General features: G+C 43.3%; 1 protein-coding gene across 1 annotated transcript; it reads left to right on the top strand.

The window, feature by feature from the left end:
- Nucleotides 1-1,826: 1,826 nt before the first annotated feature.
- Nucleotides 1,827-15,609, top strand: IL13RA1 (interleukin 13 receptor subunit alpha 1). Its single transcript, XM_031593926.2, has 10 exons — nt 1,827-2,163; nt 5,257-5,414; nt 6,715-6,850; nt 7,772-7,892; nt 9,350-9,543; nt 9,888-10,039; nt 11,365-11,497; nt 11,922-12,018; nt 12,525-12,609; nt 12,870-15,609. The coding sequence occupies exons 1-10, from the start codon at nt 2,082-2,084 to the stop codon at nt 12,987-12,989; spliced, it is 1,278 nt and encodes a 425-aa protein (XP_031449786.2). The 5' UTR covers nt 1,827-2,081; the 3' UTR covers nt 12,990-15,609.
- The last annotated feature ends 1,161 nt before the right edge of the window (nt 15,610-16,770 follow it).

The following is a 16,770-nucleotide window of genomic DNA, read 5'->3' as shown; positions in this document are numbered from 1 at the left end:
CTTTTGAAGAGCCTGTAATGACGTCAGCTGAGATCTGAAGTACCCACAGAAGCTGCTGCAAGATCAGAAACGACGAGGAAAGAACTTTGTGATTGATGTGGGGCAACTGAAGATCTCTGCTCTCAGAAAGGACAGTCCCCCCCCTGCCCCACACTGCTCATCACTGCTGCCTCTTTTTTGCACCCAGTCACCATGCAGCCACACCACGCCATGCATCTCATCCATCTTTTAACCTGATTTAGAGGAAAAAAAAAAACCAAAACATTACTGTTGTTTTTTTGGAACGTGTCAGCAAAGTCACTGCACAGCCCTACGACTGCATGGCTGGACATGGCAGGAGCACACAGCCAAGGGCAGCTCACCAGTGTGATCTTATTCCGATGTAACCAGACGTGATGCCATGTATTTAATAGAGCCTTTCAGAAACACATCAGGTGTGTCGGCATGAGATCCAGGCACTGCAGTGCAGATTCATTAGTTCAGCACATCAGGAAGCACGGGGCTTGCAACAGCAAGATGCAGGACAGGACTCACTGAGATTGGGAAACGGGGAGTCTCGGGGAGGTGGTGAGGATCAAAGCGTTCAGCAGGAGCTCTGATTGCATTGAGACGTGGACGGGAAAACCGACAGCAGTGAGAGCAGGGGCAGGGAGAAACATTGCTTCTGCCTCCGACTGCAGGCAGGCAGCCAACAGGCTGAGCTGAGCCCCGGCTGTGCGCCTGGCGCTGCATCCCAGGAGATAGAGTGGACAAAATAGAAAGAGAGAAGGAAGGAAAACATTGAGAAGGAAACTGAAAGCAAGAGAGAGGTCACTGGGTCTGCCCAGCCGTGCTGTGCAAAGATCATCTGCAGCAACCATAGTCCACATCAGCTACATGCAGTTCTACAGCCTGATAATATCGTCATGTCCTGCAATGTGAAGTGGTGATTTTCATTTGTTTATAACTGGAGGTCCATGGATGCTTTCTAGCAGCAGCTAGGAAACTTGCTAAACCCTCCTGTTTTTCCAGGACTATCCAAACAAACAGGCAGAAAAGAAAAATTACAGCACTGGCCCAGGACATTTCCCCCCCCCCCCATTGTAAAAAGATCTGCTTCCCTTTTTCTAAATCGAGCTCTGAAAAGCAGATGAACTCTTGCAAAACTCCTTGAATTGCTGAGGAAATACTGAATAGTTCGGATGAGTGGGAACAAGCAATCCTCACTAATCGGTTTCGGTTTGCCTTGAAATTTAGCCAGCATCTCCTCTCTGTTCCATGCTATTTTCTATCTGTTTTCTGGTGATAGCCAGGAGCAGGAACACTAACCGGAGCAACAGGGGTCAGAGGAAAATGCCTTGTCCCGAATGTTTTCTTACCCTGGGATGTATTAAAAGATCACTCGTGGGGTATTTCCACTTCTGTGGAAATCTGGGAAAACTACAGCCACGTCACATCAATAAAAGAGAGCAAAAAGCAACCTTAATCTTGATTGCAAAACTACTGAAGCAGAGGAAGTTTGGGAAAGTTTGCATAAGGAAGAGCTGGCGCAGTGGGTGGGAAAAGGAACAAGGCACATTTTTAGTTCAGATGGCAACTACAGCAATGGCACGAAATTGCAGGAGGGATTTGGAAGCAAGGAATTCTGCTGTGGTGGGAACTGAGTGTAACATCATGAGAGCTATTGGGGACTCGCTAACATGTTCAATTTCTTCGCGAGAAGACGTTAGCATCTTGGGCACGTTTCAATAGCGGTCGGAGCCGAGTTGTGAAAAATCACTTTTCCTCCCCCAGATGCGATCTTTTCGAGCTTACGGCCGCGCTGATGCCTGGGGGAGGATCCCTGGGTGGCACAACAGACGTGCGGGGCACACATTCGGCTCCGCGGTGCGGGCGCTGGAAGAAGCGGTACCAGCGGGCAGCAGGCAGGACGAAGGGCCGCCCAGGTGGGCGCTCGTTGGCCGCCGCCGCCCTCCGAGGCCGCTCCCCCTCGGCTCGGGTTACCTGGGCGGGACGCGGCGCGGCTCTTCCCGTCTGGCCCGGCCCCCGCGACGGGAAGTGCGAGCGTGCGGTCGGGCTCGGACGGACGGAGCGCAGGAGCCATGGAGAGCGGGGGTTCGTTCGGAGCTCCGCTGCGGTGTCGGTTGCTGTTCCTCGCCGTGTGTTTTGCGGTGGCGGCTGCAGGTGAGCGGGGCCGGACCGGGCCGGGGGGAGGCGGGCAGAGAGAGCCGGGTTCGGTGCCGGCGGGGAGCGGTCATCAGCGAAAGGCTGCGGGCGGACGGACCGACGGACGGCTGGGGGGCCGGTTGGCATCGTGTACCGAAATCAAACGCTTTCGTTTCGTGGCTGCATCGCCCGGAGTGCGTAAACTTCAGAGGGATCAGCACCCGCACTGCGCTGCGCCTCTTACGGGAGCGGGGAAGGGAGATGCTCGGAGTTCTGCATCTCTTTCCCTGCTGGGCGGCATTGGATGCTGTCGGCAGGTATCTTTTAAGCTCGGCGGGTCTTGGGGTTGTCGCTGTTTAAGAAACTCGAGCCGAAGCTGTGCCAGCATTGCGGTGTGCACTGGGCAGCAGCGGTGCTCCGAGCCGCCCCTCCGCATCCCGGCTGCCTTCGCTGGTGGAAGGGCGAGAAAGAAAGAGGTGCGGGTGCGTGGGGGGCTGGTGAGAAGCGGGGGGTCTTCAGATGCGGGGAGGATGAAGCCCTTTGCTCGCTTTGGTGCGTCCGTACGGCCGCAAGCGTTTGGGAATTGCTGCTTTGTAACCACGAAATGCGTCTTAAGAAAATAAAGGACGAGGAGAAAGGGCTGTTTGTTTGTTTGTTTGTGTTCTTTTTTTTTTTTTTTTTTTTTACGTTATTTTTACAGTAGTTCATACAAAACGTTCGTTGATGTTTCCATTTTATGGTTTTTAAAAGGTGTTGTGGGGTTTTGGTGCTGTTTGTGTTTGTTTATGTGCAGGATTGTTTCAGCTCTGCTATTTGCATTACTGCTGTACTTTATTAGAAGCTGTCGCTGTGCTGTTTGGTTTTGGTTTTCTTTTCTTTTAAAGAGTGAAATTAAAGCTTTGGAATGGTTTGTGTTGGAAGGAACCTTAAGGATCACCTACTTCCAACCCTCCAAACAATCGTATCTTTCATGTTTTGTATTTGGCTGTTGAGGTGTCCTGCCAAATTGCTGTGCCAATGAGATTTGAATAACAAAGTATTAGATTCTGTCTATATTACGTGTAAATACATATGTGTATGTGGGACTGGATGCACAAATAAAAGCAGGTTTTCAGCTGAATGAACCCACACAGTTCTTAAGCTTCGGCTTCAAATTAACACTTTTTGGATTTCAGTTTCTTACACCGCTGCAATTCATGTATTTATAAACCTGGAGTGTTCCCAGTTCTCACTGCGGGCAGGCAGAAAATTCTCGCCAGACCTTTTAAATGGTGATCATTGAGAACACTCACTTTTGTCATGATTTGTGGCTTTTGTGGATGGTTTTAAAGAAAGATCACAAAAAGACATCGCTCAGAGCACATGTCGTCGCATTGAAGAAATATTTGGTGGAGGGTTTTGTTTTCTTTGTGTAATCTAAAGGACCTCCATGAAGCAGCACTTGGTGCTGACAGGCTCAGGCCCTGCTGCTGTTTGGAGGAGCTTTGCTGTGGAAGAGGCAATAGGGAAATGTGTTCTGGATGGGACAGGTGATGGGAATGGTGTTCTGGCTCACTGCCTTGGTGTTCTAGAAGGAGGCTATTTTGTAAGCTTGGTGATTCAGAATTGCTGCGTGTTCTTTGCTTCTGAGATCAGCTGTTTAAAATAATAATCTCACAAGCTTTGTCTGCTCAGAAAAGCCACGAGTGTTCGGGCTAAGGCAGCAAATCCTGGTGACTCTTCTCATTTTTGTTCTGACCGTAAATTGTCACACAGATGGTAACATCTGAGCTCTGCTGCTGCTTTTCCTTAGCTGTGCAAATTCAGAGAGCCATGTGGCTGCTGGATGAATTTTCTTGGAGCTTCAGTAGAAATGGCTCTCAGGACATTTAAGATAATGGTGTGACAGATGCTTGCAGCAGAATTCTTGCTGAAGGAACCTTTTTTTTGCCTTGTCTTCCATCTAGCAGAAGCAAATGTGGTTGCATGCTGAACTGGATGGGAGATCTCGTATCTATGTCATTGTTTTCCCTTTTCACATACATTGCCCCAAATGTTGGAGGGGGTTTTGGGGCACGTAGCGCCAGTTGGTATCAGTTTCAAGTGTTTGTGGAGCTGCTGCACAGCAGAGATACCCCTTCCACAGCCAGCAGGTAGCAATGAGACCTAAACGCAATCGAGAAGCCGCCTCGTTTGGCCTCTTATTAAATATCCTTTAGTAGCACGCAGAGGGTTTCTTAGGGAGTTACCAGTTGCTGACTTTTTCTAGAATGCACCACGCTTTAGTTTTTCCTGACAGTTTTCTACTTTCTGTCTCGTTTCCTTCTCCATCTGACCTTCGAGCCGTGATGAGCTGTTCGAAGGCAGTGACTCAGTGCCCAGGTCTGGAAGGTTGGAGGCACAAATGGGCTTATCCCAGCGCCTCTGAGTCACTTTCCTCTGCTTTCCTCTGCTCTGTCGTGCTTTGGAGGAGGCAAAAAACGTTTACCACTGAAGCACAGCCGCGGTGGATCACTGTTTTTCTGTGCTAAGTTGGCTCAGTGTGTGAGAGCGTGGTGTTAAATGTGAGTAATTGAAGAAACATTGTGGGCTTTTTTGTCTGTTTGTTTGAGTAACACTCTTGGTTTTGATGAGATTGTAGGCTAGAGCCACAGTTCAGCCCAGTTGTTGCTTACGAGTGGTGATGGCTTTTCTCTTTTTGAAGTATTCTTTCTGAACCTGTACTGATGGCTGAACTGTGGGTAGGATAAAGTATCAATGGCTTCACAGACTCTACATATATTTGTAAAAGATTTGGCATTCGTGATGCAAACTCGCAACAAAAAATGGGAAACACGGGCATTGAGATTCATCTTTCCCTATAGACATTGGTTTCTTTGCCACAGATGCTTTATGCTGTGATTTCCTTGAAATTCCTTTAAAATATTTTCCATGTTTCTTACAGTAATTTAAGTAATCAGTGGGCCTTGTTAATGGGAATGGTGGAGGTGTTTTGGTGGACGGTAGCTTATCTGATAGCAAACAGGAAAGAATGCTCTTTATGTTCTGATGAAGAGCTAAAAATCTGTCATTATTAGTGGTGAAATGTGGAGTGATGGGGTTGTTATTGCTATAACTTCTCCTTCTTTTTAGGAGAAAAAATTCTTCCCCCTCCATCCAACCTCAACTATTCATTTATCCAAATCTGCACCTTGAACTGGACGTGGAATCCCCCGGAGAACATCAGCAGCAGCTGTGACCTGGAATATTCCAGCGACATCCTGATCGATGAGGTGTCTCAGCACAAAAACGTGAGTTCCTCTCGTCCTGCTGCTCTGCTGTGCTCTGGTGAATATTATTGTGATAAAGCGATGTCTGCGTGCGTTCTATTATTAAATGTGTAGACATATTAAAAAGAGCAGTTGTAGCACAACTTCTAATTCTTGTCGTGGGATCAAAACCTCAAAAACGAGTCATGCCAGCATGCAGACAAAAACCTGTCACTCTCTGATAATGGAACTACTCCCGATAACACAGAAGTATTGTAGTAATAATGTCAGTGTGTGTGCCTGCCCTGCCCCAGCACTGTGCTTACAGTTGCTCGTGGGCATTGTGTTATGAAGACAGCATGGAAGAAATCTTTTTCTCTTGAAAACGAGTTCATTTGGCTCTTCTGCTTTTCTTTCTGTGCTGGGTGTTTTGCATCCCAGGTGTGATTCTCGGGGTGTCTCACTATAGATTAACAACTCTTTGATCACAATGACAAGAAACCTTTCTGTGACATTGAAGGGGCTGTAGGAGAGCTAACAAGATAATTCTCCATCCATCAGTAGTTCCAAACGGTCAGAATTTGAAGCTTGAAGTACACACTGACCATGGGACCAGCAGTGCTGGGCATGGTTAAAATCAATGCAGCACCCCTAAGGATGTCTGCTGAAACAGTCCTTTGTTGTTGAGCTGTTGTTCATGTTCCTTATGGCCTTTGCACTGTGACTGCTGCGTTCTGTCTGAGAGCCCCAGGATGTGCTGGGATTGGAGCAAGGCTGCGGTTTCACAAACAGATGAGCTGATAGGATGAGTGGACGCTGCTAAAAGGGTTATATGTCATTTTTGACACCCTCTCCTCTAATGATCACTGTCGGACCTTTCTATGAGTCAGTTGAACTTGCTAACTCAGCAGAAAGATATTTACTTCCTTAATGGTTTCAGTAAGTAACTGGAAGCCTGCTTGGATTGCAAGTGGAATGATTTGTGGGAGGGTCTAACAAATAAGGTCAGCAGCAGTGAAATAGCTGTCAGATCCATGCGGACTTATTGCGGGATCATTTTCCTCCACACTGTGCTAATTCTTTGATCCCTTAACCCCACTGTGGTAGGGTTCTTTGCTCCCTTTACAATAGTCATGAACAAACACAGAACTCTGTTTTGCTGAGTTGGGAGCATGTCTGATAAGGAAAACAAACATCTAAGTGGCATTGATTCTTCCATGTGTGGTCAGACGTTCATGGGCTTTCAGCTTTTTTTTTATAGTGTTTGTATTAATAGTAATTTCTGTGTATTTGATGCCGTATTCCAAATGTTCTGGTTTTCTTTTCCCCCACCTAAACCTAGGAGTGGAGAAAGAGTCTCTTTCGTGTGACTGATACAGTCTTGAATAAGGAGATGCGTTTCAAAGTGAGAAGTGAATGCAAGAACAGTAATGCCACCAATCACAGCCAGTGGGTGGAGACCTCTGTTCCACCAAAAGGTAATGCAGAACATCAAGGCTTGAGGCTGGCGTGCATCTCTTGGGTGAGGAGATGGATCCTTATCTGCGCTGTTGGAACAAAATATCACAGAAACAGATCAGAGCAAAATATGTCTGAGAGATACGGGGGTAAAGGGAAGGTCAGTTGGCAGAGCTTAACAGAATGGCACACAGTGATATCTTCTGACACTTAAAGTCTCACGGGCAAGCTCTTCATGTTTAAATGCACTTTCAAGGTGTTGTGATTGCCATCATTCATCTTCTACCTGCCATCTTGTGGTTGTGAGATAAGAGAGAACTTACGTTGATTTATACCTACCGATCAGTCACTAACATGTAAGTTTATTTCTATGATTGGATGTCTGGAAGTATCAGTGGAAATTCCAACTTACCCCAGTGTTGTGTTTGTCCATAGTTAGGAACTAAAGGTATTTCTATAATCATACGATTATTAAGGTTGGAAAAGATCACTAAGATCATCTATTCCAACCATTCAGAATGCTGAGAAAGTAATATTTTTGTCTGGAGAAGATAAATATAATTGACTGTTTTTAAGGAGGGTGTCCATAATAATGATGATAAACTGTGCCTACGACAGTTGTGTACTTCAATTCCTTTCTAAAGTATCTGTAGTTCAACAGAAACAAAATATTTTCCTGACTCATCACCTCAGTTACCTGAGTAGTAATTCACGTGTGGTGGAAACTTTGAGTATCACTGTTACAATCACTGACATTCAGGAGCTCTTGGCAAGATGTCAGTGAACAACTGGAGCTGATGATTGGTTGTGCTGGAGCAACACGATTTGGGACATTACTCTTCTTTTGCCTTCTGCGCGTTTTCAGTTACATAAAAAAGGATGCTTGACTTTTGAAAAGCAGTGAGAAGTGGTAAAATCAAACTTTCAAACTCGCCTTGCAGGTGTTCCAGGTACTGCTGCTGTTGGCTTGAGCTGTGTCTGGCACAACCTGGAGTACATGCTTTGTATGTGGCATCCTGGAGAGAATGCAAGTAGTGATACTAATTACAGTTTGTTCTACTGGTTCGTATTTAACTTTTTATTACCAACCCTAAACTGCTTTAGTGCTAATCTGTAGTTCTACATTACTTAATGCATTTTATTTCCTGTTGTTCTGAAACGTCCTGAAAGCACTGCATACAAGGGTGTCCAGTCCAACGGAAAGCTCAGCTGCTGGAGGCTGCAGAAGTTGCTACTGCAGAGTCCAGGAAATTGATATGTTTATTATATGAAGGATTTGCTGCTTCTAAAGCCCTTTTACTGCCTTTTTTTTTTTTTATTTCTAATTGTGGATTCAAATATGGAAAAAGAAGAGCTGCCCAAGTTTCTCTCCTTGCAGCCCCATAAGTGTGGGCTGTTTAAGTCAGAATTGCTCACTAATGCGCATGTGAGCTCTTAAATCATTGGAAAATGGTATGGAAGCATTAACATTTAGTAGTTCTGTTTGAATCTTCTATGTCATAAATAACTGATTCGCACTGCATGTAATGAAGAGCATCTTTTTATCATCATCCGCACTTGCCAGCTGACTGCCATAAACAGACTCTTGTTCCAAAGGGAGAGGCTTGCAGTGCGGTCAGAAACTTGGCTGATGGGGCTTGTGGGATGCCTTGGGTATAATGTTAGCTGAGAATAAACAATTTGGGTCAGTGCACTGTAGTCGTTGCTGAAATGGAGGCTTACCAGAGCAGGTTGATGCACCTACATTGCACTGTCTGCTCTGAATGCTTCCCTTCTTTCCTAGACCCAAATTAGAGATAAGAAATACAGATACAAGAGGGAACCTGATAATAGGATGGGCAGTTCTGCCTTTGGCAGCCCTTCAGTAGGGCAGTGTGAAACAGGAAAGCATCATTCCTATTGTGCTCCTTAACAAAGCCCGGTTTGCTGGTTTGAGAACAATCCCTTCTGTTTCTGTGGAGGGAAAGTTACTGGAATGTTGTCAGTGGAACCTGCGAGGCAAGGAAGAAGGCAGTCATTGCCTCGCTGGTACTGGAAACGTTTTGGAAAGCAGATGCATGCAGTAGGTGAAATGTGTCCATCCTTAACAGGAACAGCCATACCTCGGGCATTGTGGAAGGAGATTAGTCACCTCATCCTAGCACAAGTGAAACTGTTGACAGGAAGTGATCCTGATTTGTTTGCTCTCTAAACTCTTCTGTTGTTTTGTTTTTTTTTCCCCTTGAAATTGTTTTCCCATGGAGAAAACAAGGACTCAGTCTGAAAGCAGTCATCAATCTGATGCATGGCAGTAGAAACACTGTGACCTGTCTCTCTTTCAGCTATTGGACACTCTATGAAAATAATATTCTTCCTAAAGCTTGATAAGAGCGAGAAGGTTTTTACATAAAATTAATGCTATACAAAAATATGCTATAGCACAACTTAAGATCTGCCTTTAGGATTTGTAACAGCTTTCCAAATAAACTTGCCCCTTGCTTCCTTCCCTTTTGAAGTTAATTTTTTTTTTATTCCTATAGGTTTGATGGTTTGGAAAGACACAAGGAGTGCAAAAATTATTCTGTGAGCCAAGGAAGCTTTGAATGTGCCTTCAGTTTTACCTTCCCTCAGGCTGCCTCAGGGATCAGGGAGTACCCACTGATCAGTATATTGATCAGAGATGACTCTGAAAATATTATGCCTGTATGCGTGACTGAAAATCCTACCACCCTTGGTGAGTTGAATGCCATGTAGAGGGGGTGGGAAAAAATGGTGGAGGAAAAGAAATTGCTGGTGTGTCAATGTGTTTGAGAAACAGTGTGATTAGCTGTTCCCTTTTCCTACTGATCTTTGATTTAGAGATTATCTGTATACGGTTTGGTTCTCAGGAAGAGTTTTCACTCATTTCTATTCTTACTCTTTCTTTGTTTTGATTCTTTATTTTTTGGTGCTTTTTCCTCTTTCTGTTGCTAAATTGGTATATGTGTAACGTTATGCAATGTAGGACTTCTGCTCACATCTGTAACCAATGCAATACCATTTCTAATTATTTCCATTTATTTCTGTTCTGCATGTCAGTAAAACCTGCCACACCAACAATAGCTAAACTATCATATGTTAACAATGGAATTCATCTGCAGTGGAGTGAATCGGGCACCATTCCAGCAAATTGTCTGAGTTATGAAGTGAGATATCACAATGGTGACTTGACCACTGCTCAGACAATTCAAGTGAGTTTTCATTGCTTACATCTAACAGTTGCTTTTTGTTTTGTTTTCCCTGTGCATAGAATCATAGAATGGCGGAGGTTGGAAAGGACCTTAAAGATGATCCAGTTCCAACCCACTGCCATAGGCAGGAGTGTGCCTTCTGTAACTTGTGTTGATGATCACTGTAACTCATCCTTTGTTTAGAAACGAATAACGTGCTGCGTGTGAATGGGTTGGTTGCACTAGCTGAAAGCATTGTGTGGATTTGATAGATTTTTCTCCCATACAGTAGTTTTCCAGTAGTAATATATATATATATATATATATATATACACAACATAATCCATGCTAGTCTTCCAAATCCATGCCATTGTCTATTGCAAAGCAATGAATTGTAATAACTCTCGGGTAAAGAGCTGTGTGTTCAACTAAGTAACAACGCTCACCAGGAAATATACTGTAGTGCCTAAGACTTCCTCTTTGATCTGGAACTTTGGTCTGGTGGCGTTGTGCTTGCCTGCTATTGGTCTGCTCTCTGCCAAGTGACTTGTTTGTCCTTGGATGACACGGCTCGAGTACTGTGGAGCAAAATTAATTGCACACAAGATGACAGAACCTTGTACAGAAAGTTGTGGGGGATTAAAAGTGACAACAAAGGGTGGGTGTGGAAAAAAAGTTGTGCAGTCTTAAATATACTGATTATACGTACGTATAAAAAGCGTTGACTTTGGTGTCTGGATGTACTCATGCCTGAATCTGTGTAGCTGAACTGGCTGTGCTGGCTGATCAGAATGGTAAACAACGAGATAAATTTAAAAGCAAGGTGCCAGTCTTGTTCAGCAGAGCATCGTTAGCAAACTCAAATTACGTTAACAATTCTCGGGGAATTGGCCTCTTCTACCAAAAATATGTGAAGTTTGAGCCCTGCTCTCCATGGAGGCATTGGAGAAGAGTTTTTTGTAGTTAAAGTTAAATCAATGTTGTTACCCTGTCTGAGGTGGGGCAGGCAGTGCAAATCATAGATGTTTTGTCAAAAAAAAAAAAAAAATAGAACAAAAGGCACCATGCCAGACACTAAGTCTGATGAATGATAGGTGCAGCAGTGAGTCAGTTTAAATCTTAGCTTTGGAATCTCTGCTTAGGCACTCTTTGCTGCTTAGATGCTATTATGTCCTTTTCTGTGAAGTTCAGTATTTATGAAAAGATCTTCCATCAAAACATAAGTATTACAATAACTGCAAGAGGGAAATGGGCTTGTTGTTGGTTTTTGGTTTTTTGGTTATTTTTTTAACCAAAAACTATATTGGTAATCATACAAAGCAAATTACTTTTTCCTTTTATGCTAGGTTAAATTTAATTCTACGTCAATTCCTAGTGTTGACCCTAATAGCAAGTACACCTTCCAAGTGAGAGCACTGCCCAAGGTTGAATGCTACAGCAGCAAGTTCTACAGTGAATGGAGCGATGAAAGGAGCATCGGTGAGAGCAATTCTTCCTTGAATTTGAATTTATCTCCTAGGAACCTCATACCTTGCCTGATAATTTAACGGGTATCCTGGATCATCTTCCTATGTAGGTATTTAATTTTGCACGAAGAGAGATCAAGGGAATTCTATTATTGCTTACACTTCTGTGTTTTGGGTTGCCATCTATTTAGCTGTGCAGTCACCTCTTCCAAGTGCTGTCACTTCTTCAGCTCTGAGTCTCTGTTTTCCATTTTCTTGCCAACTGTATCTACATTACAGTTATCACATTTTGAAAAATAATGTCCTTGCCTACGAAAGTATTAGCATGTTTGAAAAACATTGTCTGTGAGTTAATTAGACTTAATTTATTCATTGTCATTTTTTTCCTGAAAAGCCTCCCAAAACATCCCTAAGTTTCAACAATTTTTGTCTTCCAGGTGAGAATCCAAACTCTGCGTTCAATTTTATTTTAATTATCACCATTCCACTAATAGTGACAGTGTCCACAATAATCCTACTCGTTTACCTTAAAAGGTAAATTATTATATTGCTTTATTTACAATCCAGTACTTCTGACTGGTCTTTGATTTACGTTGTAACACATCTGTCTTCCAGTTAATTGCTCACGATGTGACACATTTCAAAAGTAGTTGCTTTTCACAGTAGCATGGATCAAATACCAAGAATGGCAACCATTATGCCTCATCCATTGGAAGTAGAGTAGTAGGCCAGATAGGTGCTTTGTTTTCCTGTTGGTAACGTTGCTTATCTCTGCTCACAGTTAGATTCTTGTTGTACGGGTGTCGCATCCTCTCTTTTTAAGCAATGAAATCTGAGTTCAAAATTAATATATATGGAATGCATATACAAGCGTGGAATTAAAGAATGGGGCTGCAGTTGTGCAGAAGCTACAAATGAGCTGGTGGTGTCAAAGCTGACTCCACACATTTTTTTTGTCTGCACCCAACTGTGACTTGGAAATGGTGATTTTTCTTTTGTAATGAATTCATCTGAAGTTTTTTTTTCTTTATTTTCTGAAGGCTTAAGATATTAATTCTTCCCCCAATCCCGGACCCTCGGGAAATCCTGAAGCGCATGTTTGGGGAGCAGAATGAGGATCCCCAGGTTGGTACAAAGCTGTTTGGTGAGCTTATCTATGGAGCCGGAATCTGTAAGCTTCCACTTTTCTTTTTGATACCATTTATCTCAAAACCAACACGATATATATGTAAGACCAAGTAATTGCAATGGTAAGAGCTGTATGGAACCAGTTACCCAAAGCTTTATGTTGTGAAAACTGGTCTGTCTTGTGGGGGGCTGAAAAAACAATTTTCATAATGAAAAGAAAAAAAAACGCTGCTAAAAACATTGCCCTTCTCTTCCAGAGTTGTGCAAAGGAGGACTGTATGAGTGGTTACGACAGGTTAATCAAGGAAGAAGAAATTCATTCTTTAATTTTAATAGAAACTCCTGAATCCTCTAATTCTGAAAAAGAGCACCGATAAACTGCTTTCAGAATAGAAGATAAATGAAGATTTCCAGAGTTGCTCCTTTAACTCAGGTGACAGTGTGGATGTGGAAAGGCCTGCGGACCATTCACCAACTCCTACCTTCCAGAGTCCTTTCTGAGCCTTATTTCTTTGATGCTCAGAAGATGCATCACCACTGTTGGCCATTCTTCCATCTCTGCTAGCAAAATTATTCATCTTGAATCCTTTGAGATGAGCATGTACACAAATATCATTGGACTGCATCGCAGCGTTTCTTGTTCAGCCTCCAACCTGCTCTACCCTATTACTTGTCACCTGCACCTGTGTTTGTGCTGCACAGTTTGTAAGTGTTGGCTGCTTTTTTGTCAGTTTTTGTTTGTTTTAGAGCTCTGAAGTGTTTGGCTTTGTTCCTCAGCAGGTGAGGCAGGGTTTGATTGCAGCAGGTGAGTCACTGTTGTGCTGCACACCCAGCTGCCAACAGATGGGATGCAGAGCAGTGGCCCTTTGGATGCCCTGGGCGGGGGGTTTCCAGGAGACATCCATGGACTGACCTTCCCAAGCTGTGCTTCAGCCGTGGGCTGAATAAACCCAGTGTGAGAGTTGCATTTTCTTGAGATATATATGAGATGCCTCCTCACCTTCCAGCTGGTATCCAGACTGTTCACAGAAGGCTCGCTTTGACTTTTTTTTTTTTTATCCTTTCAAGTGCCTTTGCTACAAGGCCTTCATGAACTTTGAGTGTTAATGAAACTTCTTAAGTGATAACCATTATCTTTACCTCTGTTGTGCAGTGGCTGGTGACTGTCACCAGACTGTCATCCTGCTTTGGCCATATTGGCCAAATGACTATAGAAGAGAAGCTAAATCATAGGGAGTTTATCCAGCAGAATTACCAGGATGGATGTATGAGTCCTAAATCACAGAAATTGAGTGAATGCAAAGACTTCAAGATTTGCCTGTACTGCTGTGCTGACGGATTTGGGGAAGGAGATGATGACAACCTTGGCCTGCTTTTTTGGGGACAAACTTTGTTGTTTCAATATTGATATAGAATTGTTAAGGTTAGAAAAGACCACGAAGATTACCTGCTTCAACCGTATGATGACATTTGGATTCCAGTTTCCTCTCTTGGGACTTTGCAGTTTTTTAAAAGGTGCTTATTTGACTTCAAGGAAAAAATTTATTTGACTTTTTTTTTTTTTTTAATCATGAATTAATTTGTTCATTTTTTTTCTTGCATGGTTTTATTTTGAGGTTACTTTACCCAGCAGAGCCCAGCAGAAGTTTTCTGGCACAACTGTGATGTTTCTCCGCACTGAGTTGCGAGCGTTTAGTTTGTGAGCTGTGCTGCAAAGCTGCTGACAGCAGTGCGTGGTTTGTGCTGGAGGCAGAAAGCCTGGGGAGAAAGGGGCCGTGCAGAGCTGCTGAGGGGCTTCTTACTTCTCCCTCTTCTCCCTCAGCATCACAGCGTGGCTGTGTGGGTTGTTGAGGTCTTCATAGCAGACTGGAAAGAGATCTCCAGAGGTTTGTTAGGAGCGTGTTCTGAAACCACTGATGTTTTAAAATTCAGCCCTACCCTCAACTCAATTTATCAAAATCCTGAAATGAAATACTGTTTTGTTTGGTTGTTTTTGTTTGTTTTTTGAGAACATACTATTCTACAAGTAGTAGAACTAACACAGCTATAAATGTACATCCTTTACCCTCCCATGTACTTCCTCCCCCTCAATATTTCCCAGTCCCCACTGAACCACTCAGATATGCAGTTCCTTCCGCATCTCCTGCCTACCTCCAGCTGCTGATGGTGGAAGGGGAAGGAGAAGTGCAGCAGAACTAACAATCACATACTACTTTAAATCTTCTACTTGCAAACATGCTAAAAATATATAAATTGGTTGATGAGACAAAACAAGAAGTCTCAGGGATTTCAGTGCGATAAAATGACACTCAGGTTATACAGAGTCAGCTAGCAGCACTGTTTGGTATTCCAGAGTAAAAGAATAGCATGGGGGGAAAGTTATTAATTTAGTTCATCCCGCTGCCATGCAATGCTCATGTCATTACAGAGAGAATGATTTCTCACATCTACCTCATCTCAAATGTTGCTTGTTGTAGACCGCTAGACAAACAAATGTATGATTTCAGTATCAGTAATCATAACATAACGTAAAGGTTTGTGGCTTTCAGTATATCAATCTAGGAAGATAATCCTTGGTACTTTACCCTGAGTTCTTTCGGCTTTGTTCTGGTGTTTATGGTAAAACCAAAGTGTGTTTGTTTGGAAAACAAACAGAAATCCCTTAAGGAAAAGGAGGGGGTAAAAGCAGACCTGAAGTTCTAGGCTGAAAGAAGAGCTTAAATGCACAGGATGGTTTATATCAATAGAGAAATGTTTGGGGTAGTCCTTTGTTTTCTATGTAATAGCACTTGACACGCTTCCCGATGGATGGGTGCACTTCCTGAGCTTGTGTTTTAGCATGCAAAGTGTCTGCGTGTATTGTGGTCTCCAGCACATCTTGTTTACGGTGAGGGTTTTCTCCCCACTTTTGCTATTGTTTTTGTGCTGTTTGTTGCAGTTACTTGAGCTGTACGTTTGTTTAAAAAACGAATAAAGACGTTGGAATATTTTTTGATACAGGTGTGTGGCGTTTTGTTCTTGGCTTGAGAGAAGATGGCAGTGGTTTGATAAGGAAGCATGTTTGAGGCACACAAAATACAGAAGAAAAGCGATGTGATGCTTTGCCACCTCTCCTCTCAGTCAGCACAGCCCACGTCATCAATGGGCAACACGCGGATTGCTGGTTTGGGGCTAAAATACTGAGATGGAGATGGAGCTGTGCACACAATGCACGCTCTTGCCCTGTGCATTCTCACTCCAATGCTACTTTCTTCCATTGGTGTGTTTTTCCGTAATAGAGAAGTAATAAATAATACCTTCTCAGGCAGAAATTGGACTTGGTTTGCTGTAACCGTAGGAGTAGTTTCAGTATTTTATGTGCCTGTTAGCTGCTGAAGTAATTAAAAAATGTCAAGTTGCTAACCTGATGATAGCCATTGCCTGGCTGCTTCGACCCAGATGTGCTCAAGTGCCAAGTAAGCACATCAGCAATGGCTTGTTTGAAAGATTCCGTGAAAGTACACGTTGTTCCCTTCAGTTCAGTGAGCAAATCATTCAAAGTGAAAGAACAGACTGTGAGGATAAATAGCAAGGCTATTTGGGTTTTTGTTTTCCAGTTCCACAATTCCTGTGGCACTAATGAGCAATAATGATTTTAAACACTCCTCAAAAATTGTTCTCTGTTCTTAATACACTGTGCTCGATACAAAATGAAGTTTTCTATATCTGACATGTACAGAAAAATCCAACACCTGATTCACTTGTAAATTTTCATAGCTCTCAATTAAGGTATGACATGACATAATTAGGTAGCTTAAAAGGAATCAGTAGGTGGATACCTCAGTTGTAAGTTAAAGCATTTCAGTGCTTAAAAGGTACAACTATTCACAGATGGAAGACTTTCCAGTGAATGGAAATACCCAATAAATTTAGTTCTGATTTAGCACTTGAAATATTCAGAATTTCCACTGGAAGGAAAAGGTTGATTTTCTTTTCTTTTCTTTCTTTTTTGTTAAAAGGCTTTCAGTTTTGGAGGGATTTTCCCCTTGCCCCAAGAAAGAGGTGGGTGACTGGCAGCCAGGTATGGCCGTGGCACTGCAGAAACAGCCCAGCACTGTGCTCAGGCAGCTGCTGCTGCTCTGGGAGTGGGCACAGCGGGGCTGGGGAGAGCAGGAGGTC

Source organism: Phasianus colchicus, chromosome 14 (genome assembly GCF_987193195.1).
Source record: "Phasianus colchicus chromosome 14, bPhaCol1.hap1.1, whole genome shotgun sequence".
NCBI lineage: Eukaryota > Metazoa > Chordata > Aves > Galliformes > Phasianidae > Phasianus > Phasianus colchicus.
Note: the sequence above shows the minus strand (reverse complement) of the source record. Positions and strands in the feature narration are given on the sequence as shown.

Bases quoted from the DNA above. Each gene is read 5' to 3' on its own strand.
- IL13RA1 (XM_031593926.2), top strand. From the start codon at position 2,082: ATGGAGAGCGGGGGTTCGTTCGGAGCTCCGCTGCGGTGTCGGTTGCTG. The intron at 2,164-5,256 runs GTGAGCGGGGCC...CCTTCTTTTTAG, and splicing joins TTTTGCGGTGGCGGCTGCAG to GAGAAAAAATTCTTCCCCCT. The intron at 6,851-7,771 runs GTAATGCAGAAC...CTCGCCTTGCAG, and splicing joins GACCTCTGTTCCACCAAAAG to GTGTTCCAGGTACTGCTGCT.